General features: G+C 37.2%; 1 protein-coding gene across 3 annotated transcripts; it reads right to left on the reverse strand.

The window, feature by feature from the left end:
* Positions 1-1,427: 1,427 nt before the first annotated feature.
* LOC121305589 (membrane-spanning 4-domains subfamily A member 4A-like) lies at positions 1,428-14,405 on the reverse strand. Of its 3 annotated transcripts, none has more exons than XM_041237279.1 (7): positions 14,310-14,405; positions 10,326-10,492; positions 6,049-6,156; positions 3,764-3,820; positions 3,384-3,491; positions 2,233-2,340; positions 1,428-1,909 (listed from the first exon to the last, which is right to left on the reverse strand). In XM_041237279.1, the coding sequence occupies exons 1-7, from the start codon at positions 14,398-14,400 to the stop codon at positions 1,904-1,906; spliced, it is 645 nt and encodes a 214-aa protein (XP_041093213.1). In that variant the 5' UTR covers positions 14,401-14,405; the 3' UTR covers positions 1,428-1,903. The 3 variants fall into 3 exon arrangements, with proteins under 3 accessions (XP_041093213.1, XP_041093212.1, XP_041093215.1); XM_041237278.1 differs by having other exon boundaries at positions 1,432-1,930; XM_041237281.1 differs by lacking the exon at positions 3,384-3,491 and having other exon boundaries at positions 1,433-1,930.
* Between the last annotated feature and the right edge of the window lie 496 nt (positions 14,406-14,901).

A 14,901-nucleotide genomic window follows, 5' to 3' on the forward strand; every position in this document is an offset into this window, starting at 1 on the left:
TTATCAGTCCAGTTTTAGGTTTTTGTGATGGAAGAAAACTGTTAATGATTTGTGCTTATTTACAAATAATGCTGTGTTGGGGCAAGGGTGCAATATGAGTGGCAGGTTAGTGAGGACAGTCTCCCTATCTCTCCACTCAATAGCTCTCACTACCCTCTATTTCACAGCAAAGACACCCTTGAATGACAATCTCTCAGCCATGTATTGGAGGAAGAGCACTGGCCATGGAAGTATCTGGGGTTTTACTTGAACAGTAAATACGGTAATCTATAGGAATTTGATTGGAAAGAGAATGTCATGTTAAAACACAGCATATTCCGATTTTGGGGGGTTTATTATTTGAATGTTTTAAATGAACTGACAGGGTCAACTTATTTAACTATCATTTTAAGAATAAACCTGCTGGAAATGGCAAGCCCTGTTGGAAATGGCACTTCACTCACTACACTCACTGATGTGAGTGAGTGAGTGAGTGAGTGAGTGAGTGAGTGAGTGAGTGAGTGAGTGAGTGAGTGAGTGAGTGAGTCTCACTAACTAGTCAGTGGTCCCTGATTGACTCACTCAGTGAATAGACTGTGACTGAATGAGTGACGTCGAGTGAGTGAGTGAGTGAGTGGGTGACTGAGTGGGGCAGTGGGGTGACTGACTGAGTGTGTGAGTGAGTCAGTGAGTTGGGTGTGTCAGTGTCAGTGAAGTGAGTGTGAGTGACTGAGTGAGTGAGTGAGTGACTGATTGAGTGAGTGAGTGACTGGGTGACTGAGTGAGTGAGTGAAGTGGGTGACTGGGTGAGTGAGTTGAGTGAGTCATTGAGTCACTGTGAGTGAGTGTGACTGGGTGAGTGTGTCAGTGAGTCAGTGACTCACAGTGAGTGAGTGTGTGTGGGTGGTGTGGATGAGTGAGTGGGTGGGTGAGTGAGTGGGTGAGGTGAGTGTGTGTGAGTGAGTGTGTGAGTGAGTGAGTGAGTGGGTGTGTGAGTGAGTGGGTGAGTGAGTAAGTGAGTGAGCTGCAAACAAAATGTCGTTATCCGTCAGTGAAAGTAGAAGAACCGACTGGACGACTGCAATGCTCAATTTACTTATAGAAATTGAATTGGTTTGATGATTCATGATTTAGCATTGCTAAACATCTTAGAAAGGAGACACAGTGAAGAATCGAAAGTTATGCCGACCGCTGGCACTAACGCAGACAGTAAAGGATGGGGCAAAGCATGCCACCAAAATTGCATTAAAGGGCAAAGGCAGTTTGCTTGTCAACATGAGGTGCAGGCGCATTGTGCCCTAGTGTTAGAGCAGGGGTCCAGTCATGGTCCTGGGGGGCTATTCCACTCTGGGTCTAACAGGTGAAAAGATATCATTACTTTTAGATACAAATAGAACTAGACATATAAAAGGACACTAAAAGTGTTTGCCTGGGATGGCATATGAACATAGTAAGAACGTTTTTTTTTAATTTTTTTATTAAGCAAAGCAACATATCATCCATACCAACACATATCTCAACGTCTCACTTCTGTACACCATTTGCCTACCATGTTTCTTTATCATTATTTTTACTGAAAACATATTAAAATATAAACACAATATCATTACTGAAGATGTGAGACATTTCAACTTTTAACTTATAATTAAAATACAAATGATCTTACTGAAATTCTAAGCAAAACAAACAAACGATCCAAAGCAAATTAACACATTTCCATTTTCATATCAATACCAATTCCCCAACAGTTTAAACATGGGAGGATTTCATTGTTCTTTATAACTTGTTCTGATGATAAAACCTTGCAGATATTAAGTCTTTAGCGCTGGCTAAGCTTTGCTAGAGGAGGCGGAGGGACAGTTGTCTTCTTGACTGCATGCTTCTTATAGTTCGATTGAACAAATCTGCACCCAGGTCACTGTATTCATACCTGTTGAAAAACAACCTCTGGCTGAAAAAGACAATGAAATGCATTTTACTGAACTTAAAAGAGTTTCCCTTTCTATCATTCTCATCTATAATCATACACAATCCCTGCTGTTTACTTTTCTCTATAGGTGTATGAATATTTTCAATTGCCCTTAATCCTAGTCAAACCTTGGGCTATCTTACATAGACATTAATAGCAGAGCCATATTATTAGGTTTGTTACATTATACTTAAATAAAATACACAACAGCATGATTATTCATCCATTGTTCAGGTAGTGTGAACAGGAGGATGGTGTTTATGTAGAATATGATTCACATTTACCATGGCAGTGTAACGGCATTCAGATTTGCATCCAAAGGCTGATGTAGCGATAGCGATGCACAGCTCCAAAATGTTCAGCACCAGAAGAACTGCCAGAATGCCTACATGCTGTAAAACACAAATCAGTTCATTCAAAAGCTATTGTCTAGTCACCACATTATAACAAGAATGAAGCCTAGTGTAGGATATGTTGGATACTGGATGGCTGGGGTCCATTATAAGAGGGTAAAAGATAGTGAGTAGGGAGCGCTTATGCAGGACTTTGTGGAGTAGTCCTTTCTCAACAATGATCTTAACTTTAAGCAATAGTTACAGATTCGACTGCATGTGAAGGGTGTTACCTCTGTACTGTGCATCCTAGTATAGTAATATTATAGATAATATTAAATATGACATACAAGGCAGTTAATAATAATACAATAGGATTTTAACTACAATAATTATCTATAAAACTCAATTATAAAGAGTAAGTAGTGGGGCTCCAAAAAATATAGCATTACACATTCCCACATGTTACTACAATGGTTTAAATAACATGCCTGTCATTTTCATTTCCACTGTTAACATCCTGACAACCTTTTACACTTATAACTGTAAAGTCTGTTTCAAAGCTCTTTTCAAAATGCCTGCTCTAGTGCACTGGGGTTTGAGATCTGTCTTCTAAATCACCGCAGGTAGAGCGATAAAAATAACAAACAAACAAACATAAAAACAAGCGCCCTGGCCTTTCTCTTCCGTACCACATCATGGATCATTATTGCTCTGTCACCTCTGAACAATACTCCTTACACTAGCTGTGCACTAGAGAGGCCATTTTGAAAAGAACTTTGAAACAGACTTTAAAGTTCTAAGTGTAACATGCATGTTATTTAAGCAGTTGTAGCAACATGGGGGGACATGCTAAGCTGTATTTCGTTTATACATGTTTTTCGGAACCCTGCTACTTGCTCTTTACGTTATGTAGAAATCATATAGAAAAGAAACTGGTAAAAATCTCACAAAAGTTCTGGTGCTGTACGTGAGAGAGTGACAAGTGAAAGAGAAGTAAGTGAATGAGACACAAGAGCTGAAAAGGAGGGGATAAAAAGGAAAGAGGCTAAAATGATAAAAGAAGAGAGAGGTTGAAGATTGCAGGTAGTGCAAACACTTACTATGGTTAGTATGTGGAAAGATACTAATGAAACCCTTATTGAATAGAGAATAAATCCAACTCCAGCAAAAATAGAACTGACAACGTTCATTCCCAAACATGCCTTCACCTAGAAGTGAAATAAAACAACAATAAAAGCTGGATCGCAGTGCCTATTAAAGTGAAGCTTGATTAAGAGAGATCTTGGGGGGGGGGGGTGCCCTGGCTGAACACAATAACACTGGGGGCTGCATTTCAGAAATGCTGACCTAGGAAGAGCCTTAATATTAACTAGGAATGAAATCAAAAAGAATGAATCAGTCGATTTAGAAAATGTTCAGTTACACAAAATGAGTGTGTTACAGATTGCAGGTATTTCTATTTGTGTATCAATTTACTGACCAGATCTCTTCTGCGGGTATTCTCAGCTGCAACAGCCAGGGATCCAGAGATAATATACTGTAAGAGATACATATTTAATAAAGATTTCCATTGTAAGCCGTGATTATTAATAACAACTGAAACCTTTAAAAACACCAACTGCAACTATCTAGATGTGTCTAAAGTAAATGGCAGTGCTTTTATATTTGGATTATGACTTGTTTTCTGTTTATTGTATTCAGTATTGTAAAATGGGCTAGATTCTCTGTCCAGTACAGTATGTTAAATCTACTTTTATCCCATCAATTGAAAGAATTATCAAAAACTACCATGAACTGCTTCTCTAAATACAAATAAGCAATCTTTTAAAATACTGTTTTGAATACAAGTATAGTGCAGGGGGAGCATCTGATAAATACCCAGGGTGAGATTAATAATGAACCAAATTAGCAGAACAAGCCAGTAGTTGACAAAACTGTGGGGAAGGAGTCACACCAGGAATATTATTTATAGATTTGAACTTTACCCCAAGATGTTAAAATGTTTTATACTGGGTTATTTGCAATAGAAGATGTGGTTGGTTTAGTCAACAAAGTGAAGAGGAGACAAGATACATTCATATCGTCACATAAATTTAAAAAAAAAAACACTTCAGTACAATCAGTCAATCAGCTTCCAGCTCTAGCTGGCTTCTATCAGACAGTAAATGCCCACTGGAACGTCACGGCATCTACTGTGAATCAAACTTAAAATCAATCTGTCCAAGTGCCGGCTTTTTCATTTTGGCTTGCCTTAATGAAAGCTCAGTTCATATCTATTAGACAGCAACACTAAACAGAGACAATTGGTCCAAATATATTTTATTATCGACCAAAACCAGTCAATCAATTCTTTGCACTGACAAAAACAACCAATCCTGTACCTGCAACTGCAGTCAGCCAATCACAGTCTGTCAGCTCGACTTGCGATCAGTAACAATGTGCTCTTTAAATAGATAAACTATAAGCAACTCTAATAAGTAAAATGTTTGTTTAATAAAAACATCGACAGGCACTATCACTAAAATAGACACTTAATATTGTAGGGAAATACCTTTTGGAAAGTATCAGAAGGTGCCATTTGTAGAGAGAAACATGTTTGTAGTTCAAATCTACTCTGATACAGGAAACCAGTCTTAGCTGAACAGACACTGACAAAAATAGGTTGTTAACAATTTAAGCCTTGTGGCTTGGGACATTTCCAACAGAAAGAACACATTTCGCAGAATAGAGAAGCAAGTGGCTTGCTGTCCGCTAGAATTAGGAAGACAGCAAATGAGTTAAAACTCATGCAGGCTCTGGGATGGCTGGGTATAAATACCAGCAGAGCAGAGGTCTATTTGAGACGCATCCCAAGTCCACCCTGTTCACTAGGAAGGCGTGTGCCAGTGCCCCAGAGGGAAATGGCAAACTGATCAATTCCCAACTTCTGTAATGGCTATAATGTTACTAATATGTGTGTCACCATAAAGTGATCTATGTTAAACTCTTAATGATCGTTTGGACTTGAATCGCAGGTTATAAAATACGATTTCCTGCAATACACACTCTCTCCAATTTAACCTTAAATAGATCCAGAAGTATATATTTAATTCAAATGGCTGAGATTGAAATATATACACTAAAGTAGTTAGAAAAATAAATACAGCATGGTAGAACCACACTCTCAGTCCAAATAGACAAGAAACCATCTGGGTCAAATCCACAGAGCCTACTCCTCGCCTCACCTCAGCCCTCCCCTCTTTTCCCTGGAGAGATCGGACCAAGCCTGTTTAAATAAGACAACAACTAAGACAATTGTGAACTATCAAACAGATCAGAGAGTCAGTTAGGATCAGCACTGCAGTGCAGCCCCTTTACACACAAGTGCAATAGTATCTTACCAACTAAACAAGCCAACACTAAAAGATCAATATGAACGGGTAAACATTACCAGAATGAATTAACTAGTGAAATTCTGAAACATAAAGTGAACTGTTACCCTTGGATCTAGAGAATCTTCTGAAGATGCAGGATGTGAGCTTTCATTTCTGGAACAGTGACCCAGATATTCCACGCCTACCTCAAGTAAATTGACAACAATCTTCTAGAAATGTACAGAGTGGCCTATTGGGTCTCCATTGGAATCTGATCTGGATGTAAGGGGCGTTTTATTTCTCTGCTCTGTTTGGAGCATACTCTGTGACATTCGAATTGGACATTTCAATTTGTGAAGAAAGTCTGGGGTAAAATCCATGAAGAAAAGAAGGTCTTGCTTATTTTCCTTACCCATACACCAGTCCAGAAAGGTAATCCAATGATTCCTGCAAACGTGTACGCACTCACCAGGACTAGACCAAACAGCAGACTCACAATCCCAATTAGTATTTGCACGACCTTACAAAAGAAAAGCAGATTTAGGATAAGAAAACTCATCAATTTTAACATTTCAAAACATTTTGCAAATAAGGAAAACATTTCATTGGTATTACACATTGTGGTATAAATCGTAGCGCTAAACAATGAATTCAAGTGTGGATTTAGATTGCATTAGAGCTGTAGGATGCATGATCTGTACTCTAGGGTCCACTCAGACTGAAATACACTCATTGCCAAGACTGTACAGACAAGCATAGTCGAAGATCTGCTCCGATCTTGCAGCTGGTGCTCAGAAACCAGCAAATCAGCTAGAATTGTATGGGTAAGCCTTCCCTGTTTCTGGGTCCTTGCACCTTGAGAGTAAAGGACTTTTCACACCAAGAGACAAAGCGTCAGCGTTTGCAAATGCGTTAAAAACGCTGGAATGCAAAGAGATGGGTAAACCTGTGAAGCACAAGATATCAAGAAGGGGGCAGCGATGAAGACATATTATCTTTGTGGATTTTGTGGGGGGGGGGTTACATGAGTCAGAATGAGCAGAGACAGGTTTGCTGAGCAACTTCACATGGTTGGTCCAAACCTTTTTTTTTATTATTTAGTATATCTGCATGAAAAGCAAGCTCTTGACCCTAAACCGGCTCAGCGTGCTCTGATTGCCAGTCTGTGCTCCATGTGAGCGCCAGGCACAGCTGTCTGCAACTGACGTTCACGCGGTATATCGTATTTTTATTTTAATTAACTAGACTACTGAAAAAGATCACCATCATCACTAAAAGTAGTATTTCCATATATATATATATATATATATAATATATATATATATATATATATATATAGTAATTTGGCTGTCTTCCTAATTCAAGAACAACAACTCAGGTAAGACAACCATTAAATGTATTTATCTAAATGCTAGAAGTATCAGAAACAAAATTCTAGAACTTGAAGCTACTGCACTAACAGGTAACTATGATGTGATAGGTGTTACAGAAACGTGGTTATCTGAGAGTGATGGGGACGAATATAATATTTGTGGGTATACACTGTATAGGAAAGACAGGCAGGACAGACGAGGAGGAGGGGTAGCGCTATACATAAGAAACAGTCTTGAAGCCCAGGTGTTAAACCTGGACAAAGAAAATAAAACCGAATCAATATGGGTCAGAATAACAGACAAAAATTCAAAAGGCATAATAATAGGAGCATGCTATAGACCGCCAGATTCAGACGGTGAGCACAATAATCTGTTATACAATGACATTAGAAATGTGTGTAGCAAAGGAGAAGCCATACTAATGGGGGATTTCAACTTCCCCCAAATAAAATGGGAAAACCCGGTGGGTAGCGCGAAGGATGAAATAGAAATGGTGGAAATGACAAATGACTGCTTCCTAACACAATTTGTCAAGGCACCGACTAGAGGGGAGGCATGCCTTGATTTAGTCTTTTCAAATAACGAAGATAGAATAACTAAAACAGAGGTCAGAGAACCACTGGCAAACTCAGACCACAACATGGTCTCATTTGAAGTGTTTTTTAAATCCTCAAAAGTAAAGACTAAAGCTAAGGTTTACAATTTTAGAAAAGCAAACTATGAAGGCATGAAACAGAGACTAACAGAAGTAGATTGGAGTAAAATAGAGAAAACACCCACAGAAGAAGGATGGTTGTTCTTCAAAAATGTAGTACTAGAGGCGCAAAACAATTACATCCCTAAAGTAGACAAATCTAAATGTAAAACTAAATTGCCAAAATGGTTTAATAGATCAATTAAAAAAAATATTCAGCGAAAAAAGGCACTTTACAGAGCATTAAAAAAGGACCAAAAAGAAAGTACACAGAAAGAGTACACGGAACTGCAAATGCAAGTCAAAAAGGAAGTTAGAAAGGCCAAGAGAGAAATAGAAATGAACATTGCTAAGGGAGCTAAAACCAATTCCAAAATGTTTTTCCAATATTACAACAGCAAGAGAACATTCAAAGAGGAGATTAAATGTTTAAGAGATACAAATGGCAAAATCATAGAGGAAGAAAAAAAAATAGCAAATATGTTAAATGATTACTTTTCACAAGTTTTTACAAAGGAAGATACTGACAACATGCCCCACATGTCATCCAGTTCCTATCCAGTTTTAAATAACTTTAGCATAACTGAGGCAGAAGTGTTAAAGGGACTAGGAGCTCTTAAAATAAACAAATCCCCTGGGCCGGATGAGATCCTCCCAGTAGTACTCAAAGAAATGAAAGAAGTTATTTACAAACCGCTAACCAAGATCATGCAGCAGTCTCTTGACACAGGGGTGGTACCGACAGACTGGAAAATTGCAAACGTAATACCGATCCACAAAAAGGGAAACAAAACTGAACCAGGTAACTACAGACCAGTAAGCCTGACTTCTATTATATGCAAACTTATGGAAACTATAATAAGATCCAAAATGGAAAATTACCTATATGGTAACAGGGTACTGGGAGACAGTCAACATGGTTTTAGGAAAGGGAGATCGTGCCTAACTAACTTGCTTGATTTTTTTGAGGATGCAACATCGATAATGGATAATTGCAAAGCATATGACATGGTTTATTTAGATTTCCAGAAAGCTTTTGACAAAGTCCCGCACAAAAGATTAATTCTCAAACTGAACGCAGTTGGGATTCAAGGAAACACATGTACATGGATTAGGGAGTGGTTAACATGTAGAAAACAGAAAGTACTGATTAGAGGAAAAACCTCAGAATGGAGTGTGGTAACCAGCGGTGTACCACAGGGATCAGTATTAGGTCCTCTGCTATTCCTAATCTACATTAATGATTTAGATTCTGGTATAGTAAGCAAACTTGTTAAATTTGCAGACGACACAAAAGTAGGAGGAGTGGCAAACACTGTTGCAGCAGCAAAGGTCATTCAAAATGATCTAGACAAGATTCAGAACTGGGCAGACACATGGCAAATGACATTTAATAGAGAAAAGTGTAAGGTACTGCACGCAGGAAATAAAAATGTACATTATAAATATCATATGGGAGATATTGAAATTGGAGAAGGAATCTATGAAAAAGACCTAGGAGTTTTTGTTGACTCAGAAATGTCTTCATCTAGGCAATGTGGGGAAGCTATAAAAAAGGCTAACATGATACTCGGATACATTGTGAAAAGTGTTGAATTTAAATCAAGGGAAGTAATGTTAAAACTGTACAATGCACTTGTAAGACCTCATCTTGAATATTGTGTGCAGTTCTGGTCACCTCGCTATAAAAAAGATATTGCTGCTCTAGAAAGAGTGCAAAGAAGAGCGACCAGAATTATTCCGGGCTTAAAAGGCATGTCATATGCAGACAGGCTAAAAGAATTGAATCTGTTCAGTCTTGAACAAAGAAGACTACGTGGCGACCTAATTCAAGCATTCAAAATTCTAAAAGGTATTGACAGTGTGGACGCAAGGGACTTTTTCAGCCTGAAAAAAGAAACAAGGACCAGGGGTCACAAATGGAGTTTAGAAAAAGGGGCATTCAGAACAGAAAATAGGAGACACTTTTTTACACAGAGAATTGTGAGGGTCTGGAATCAACTCCCCAGTAATGTTGTTGAAGCTGACACCCTGGGATCCTTCAAGAAGCTGCTTGATGAGATTTTGGGATCAATAAGCTACTAACAACCAAACGAGCAAGATGGGCCGAATGGCCTCCTCTCGTTTGTAAACTTTCTTATGTTCTTATGTTCTTAATTTATTCAGAGGGTCTAAAGCTAAATACCAGAAGCCACTGTTTGAAATACTTTTTACTTGATTAAAACGGTTTTACATGTAATTAATGTTCATCTCACCTAAGTCTTCTTTCCTCTCTATATTGTTATCATTTTTGATATTTTGAAAACGGCTCAGTTGGACATTTGTCATTTCCAATGTTGCCCCTGCATCTTATAGAACTCTCTTGAAATAGGTTTTATTGGTCAATAAAAAAAACATAACAAAATTAACGCAACAGAATGACTTCGCTGAGATGAGAACATTACATTTGCTGTACTATACATGCAGTTTAAATATTTCAGTATATTGCTTTCCTGCTGTCAAACCGTGGAAGAAATGGGTTGCACTGCAAACCATATACAGTGCTACAGTATTTCTGTCAGTACTGTGCTCTCTAAGCTTCAGAAATCGCTGCACACAGTGTGGATATAACTGCTGACTTACCCCCAAAGCTTTGGGTTGTCCTCGTAGAAATGTCTGCAGCGGCCCGGGCAGCTGGCTTGCCACTGTTCCTGGCACAGCCTGGCCAGCACTTTTCAGAGGGTACTTGTGAGTAACGATAACAAACTCTTCAGCTACTGTTGCATGCGAATCCATGGCGCTTGCCTGGTCTGGTAGTGGCACAAAAAAGAAAAGAAACACAAATTGAGTTGTATTCATGTATTGCTAATCTAGATACATTGTGATCTTTAGAAATGTACTGCCCATTTGATGTATGACCTATGACATGTGATTTCAATTTTTAAAAAAGTGGGCAATAACGCTGAGGAACGTGATTATTATTATAATAATAATAATAATAATAATAATAATAATAATAATAATAATAATAATAATAATAATATTGCAAGGTACGTTTAGAAAGATTCAAATATCTGTTCTAAAGTAAGTAATAAACCACATGTATTAAGATATTTTAATATTGCTGGATGTATTTTTAATAATAATAATAATAAAGCTGAGGAACGGGACACAGCAAAGCGAACGTGACGCGATTCTTATAGACTTTGCAGCGTGTTTTGTAACACTATAAATCACAATGATGCAGAGATGAAACAAAGAATATAAACAAGAAATATACACACTCCAGCTACTTATACAAAAAGATAGGATGCAGTTATGAAGGCTGTTCTCTTGTGGTTCTGTTGGCTATGCCTCGTAGCTTGTTACAGGTTTTCTCCACTAAACTCAAGGTGAGATTTTGGCTCCAGGTTTACCGGAGCAGTTGTCTCCAGGAGGTGCAGTACAGTGCAGATCAAAGATTAGAGGTTCATTAATAAACCCTCCCATTGCACCATTTTACCAAGTACACAGTTTGGAGAGTTAGTCCCTCTTATGTACATGGTATCCTTTAATTTTACACCAGGCCTACACAGCATGCTATTTGATGATGACATCCGTGGGGTTTTATGTGCAACAGATACCTGCCTTGTGCAGAATGTGAGAACCTGCTCAAAATGTGATAATAATCTTTTTCTCTCTAAGGCTTTCTTCTTGCCAGAGGTCTATAATCTGTGTCTGGCGCGTGTATTTCCAAAGTGGTACAAAACTCATATCTGAGTGTCTCAAACAAATCCTTTTTTGATGGGTACTTGGCTTAACATATTGTTCTGCTCACTGAGAGGCAGCTAAAATCATTTTAATGTGAATTTCACTTTCATGGGGGTCAAGTCCTACATGTGCATTTTAATAACATTGAAAATCTGTGTTAAAGAGGATTGTATTCTTATAGGGTTAGTTAACACAGGAGGGTTTTTTTTGGCAATACAGATATCTTGCAACACACAAGGTTTTAATGATTCAAATATTATTTCACTTCAAAAAAAAATCTGTTATTTGTTTTCCGATTTTTAAAAAAATAATAATTTAAACATTTTGCATACATCCAAAAAAATAACCCTCTTCATATGTTGGAAGGATTCCACAGGGAACAGTATTTATCAAATGTGTCACTGGAACCATGTATCACTAATTGAAAATACAATTCACTGTTCAATGGCAAAAAAGAGTGTTTTAATCTGTTGTACTGTATTTCCTCAGTCTGCATGTATATGCAAAATTCATACAAATATATCCAATAAAAAATAACAGTTCAGTTATACCTCCTTATCTTATATTAGGGGACAAAATATTATTATTATTATTATTATTATTATTATTATTATTATTATTATTATTATAAAGTTCTGAATCTCCCTTGCATTATTATTATTATTATTATTATTATTATTTATTATTTAATAATAATAATAATAATATTGTAATTGTTATAAGACTTCCCTTGAAGGGAACTAATAATATAATAATAATAATGCATTCTAGACATACAATCAAGCATTAATAATAATAATAATAATAATAATAATATATGTAATTGTTTATAAAGACTTGAAGGGAACGTATATAATAATAATAATATATATATTAATGTATATAATAATAATATCGTACTTTGCAATAATAATAAGGTTCCCCGCGTTAAAATTTTTCGAAACTCGAATGTATGTATGTAATAAAGCACACGTATTAAGTGATTTTACGTTAATTTATTAATGTTAGTTTGTTATTATAGTTTATTAACATATGCTTGTCTATTGATTTTATTTGACTTATTCTGTTAATTTTATAAGTTGATGCACGTGTATCATGACATAAGTAATTATATTAATATCAAAATAAATAATGCATTAATAAATGTACCCAAATTTGAGTAACAGCGTTTCACTTCGGTTCAGGACCTCCTGCATAAACGTGAACACGTGTTTTATATCCACCTCCTAAATAAAATGGAAAACAGTGAAAAAAGAATACAAGTACCGGTAACTTTTTTGTTTTTTAATTAGGAGTTGAGTGAATGTGAACGGGTTGAGCGCTAACATTTCTTAGTGATTAAAAAGATGTAGTAGTCCGCATGTCTTAGTGGTGATCGTGCTGTTTGTTCAGTGACTTGTTCAGTGTGTTCATAACGTTTATTCAAAGTAATCAGTCTGCATTTCTACAGCCTGTCATTCAAACCGGAGACTAGTAGTTTGTTGTTCTTGTTGTGCTTTCTGTATTGCCGCTGACATTGGCAGACAGCATTCAGAGGGTGTGACTAGAATGCAGATTTTCTTTCATCAAGCAGAAAAAAAGGACAAATACATAAAAGAATACTGTTTGTAGGTATTTTTCAGGTTAATGGAAATCGATCCCATTTTTAATGTACAGATATACCTTTTATATGTCTTGAGAGACTCAGAGTTTGGGGGTGGTGGTGGTGGTGGACATATTTCCACTCCCTCCAAAGTTTATTGCTGGGACGGGTGTCCCTCCAGCCCCTGCGGTTCCTCGTTGGCTGGTAAATGCACGCCTTTACCAGTTAATTTATAGATTTACTGATTTTACAAATTAACCGTAACACAAAACTGAAGTGGTGCTGCGGCGATGATTTCACAGTGGGAAATTAGCGCCTACTGTCAAATAGAAGCCCTTATCTAAATAATCATCCAGAGAAGAGATGCTATTCGAGCTAAATGTGGTGTGTGTGTGTGTGTGTGTGTGTGTGTGTGTGTGTGTGTGTGTGTGTGTGTGTGTGTGTGTGTGTGTGTGTGTGTGTGTGTGTGTGTATATATAGTATAAATGTAAACAGGTTAGTGAGTATATTTCTACATTATGAACACCTATAACAACTTGCTGAGAATACTGAATCTGGAGTCAATTAATCAAATATTAGAGTAACTTTAAGCATTATGAACTTATGGAATTTTGCCGTGGAGTTTGCAGGTATTTTTTTGGGTATTACACACATGGGACAGCAAGTAAAAGAGAGAAGCTTTACTAGGGAGTGCCACACCCATGCTTGGTTTTCAAACACTTGGAGTCGAGCTAGAAGTAGTGAGATTGAGATTTTGAAAATAGCGAGGCTGCTGATACTAACACGGCTATGTTGTTTCCTGGCTTTGGTCTACTTTGTCAGCGGGATAGATTCGCAGTGTCTCTCTTCAGGTTGATGTTTTACAGATCAAACAGGCGTTCATTATAGTCTTTCTTTGATTGTGTGGGTTATTACATGACATGGCAATCATCACGATGACTGGGCAGTGCAATGATATACAAATGCAGCATTTTGTATATTGATATTATAGAATTACTGATTATCATCCCAGCAGTCGCTACCACTGTATGTGGAATTGTCTATAACTGAATCATTAACTTGTGTTAAGCATTTATCTTCTGTTTATTATATATTCATATATATATATATTATATATGTATAATATATATATATATATACTAAAGAAGGATCTTCCCTATAAAAATAAAATAAATTAAATAAACTGTACAATATCACAGGACGCAAACAGAGATATGAATATTAAACACTTTTACATATATATATATATATATATATATATATATATAATGAGAAAATCCAGGATCATTAATTACCTGTGTGTCTTCCAGGCGGTTTCACCCCTGGTGGGATGTCAGAGTAGATATCCTGACTTGGTGTCTGCAGCCCAGTGTAAATGTGTTGCATTTCCATAGCTAGTGAAGAGAGGAAGAGCTGCACATCTTCCTGAGAAGATTCTGAATTTCACAATCACATACTTTGACCAATCAGTGCAGGCTTGTTTTAAGATGTTTCCAGACCACCTCAGGAAGTGGTTTAAAACTGAAATACTGCTGTAAGGGCAGCGTGCATTGAAGCGCTACTGTGGTCGGGACATGTGTTTGTGGTCTTCTGCAGAAGTAACAAGCATGGCCGGATATAAATTAAAAATGAGATCCATCAGTAACATGAAAAACCAGGTCATTGTGACCTGCTTTACCTGACACCTTATTAAGACCTGCACACAGTATTGAGCTGGAAATATAGCTGCAATAATCACAGCCTTGACTTGACGTGTCATAGACAACAAGCTGGAGTGATGAATGCATCATTCAAGTTCACACCAAATCTCTCAGTGGGATTGACATCTGGGGATTGTGGTGTCTATGAACGATGCCTGAAGTCTCTGTCATGCTCCTCAAACCATTA

This window comes from Polyodon spathula, chromosome 44 (assembly GCF_017654505.1).
Source record: "Polyodon spathula isolate WHYD16114869_AA chromosome 44, ASM1765450v1, whole genome shotgun sequence".
In the NCBI taxonomy this organism is placed as follows: domain Eukaryota; kingdom Metazoa; phylum Chordata; class Actinopteri; order Acipenseriformes; family Polyodontidae; genus Polyodon; species Polyodon spathula.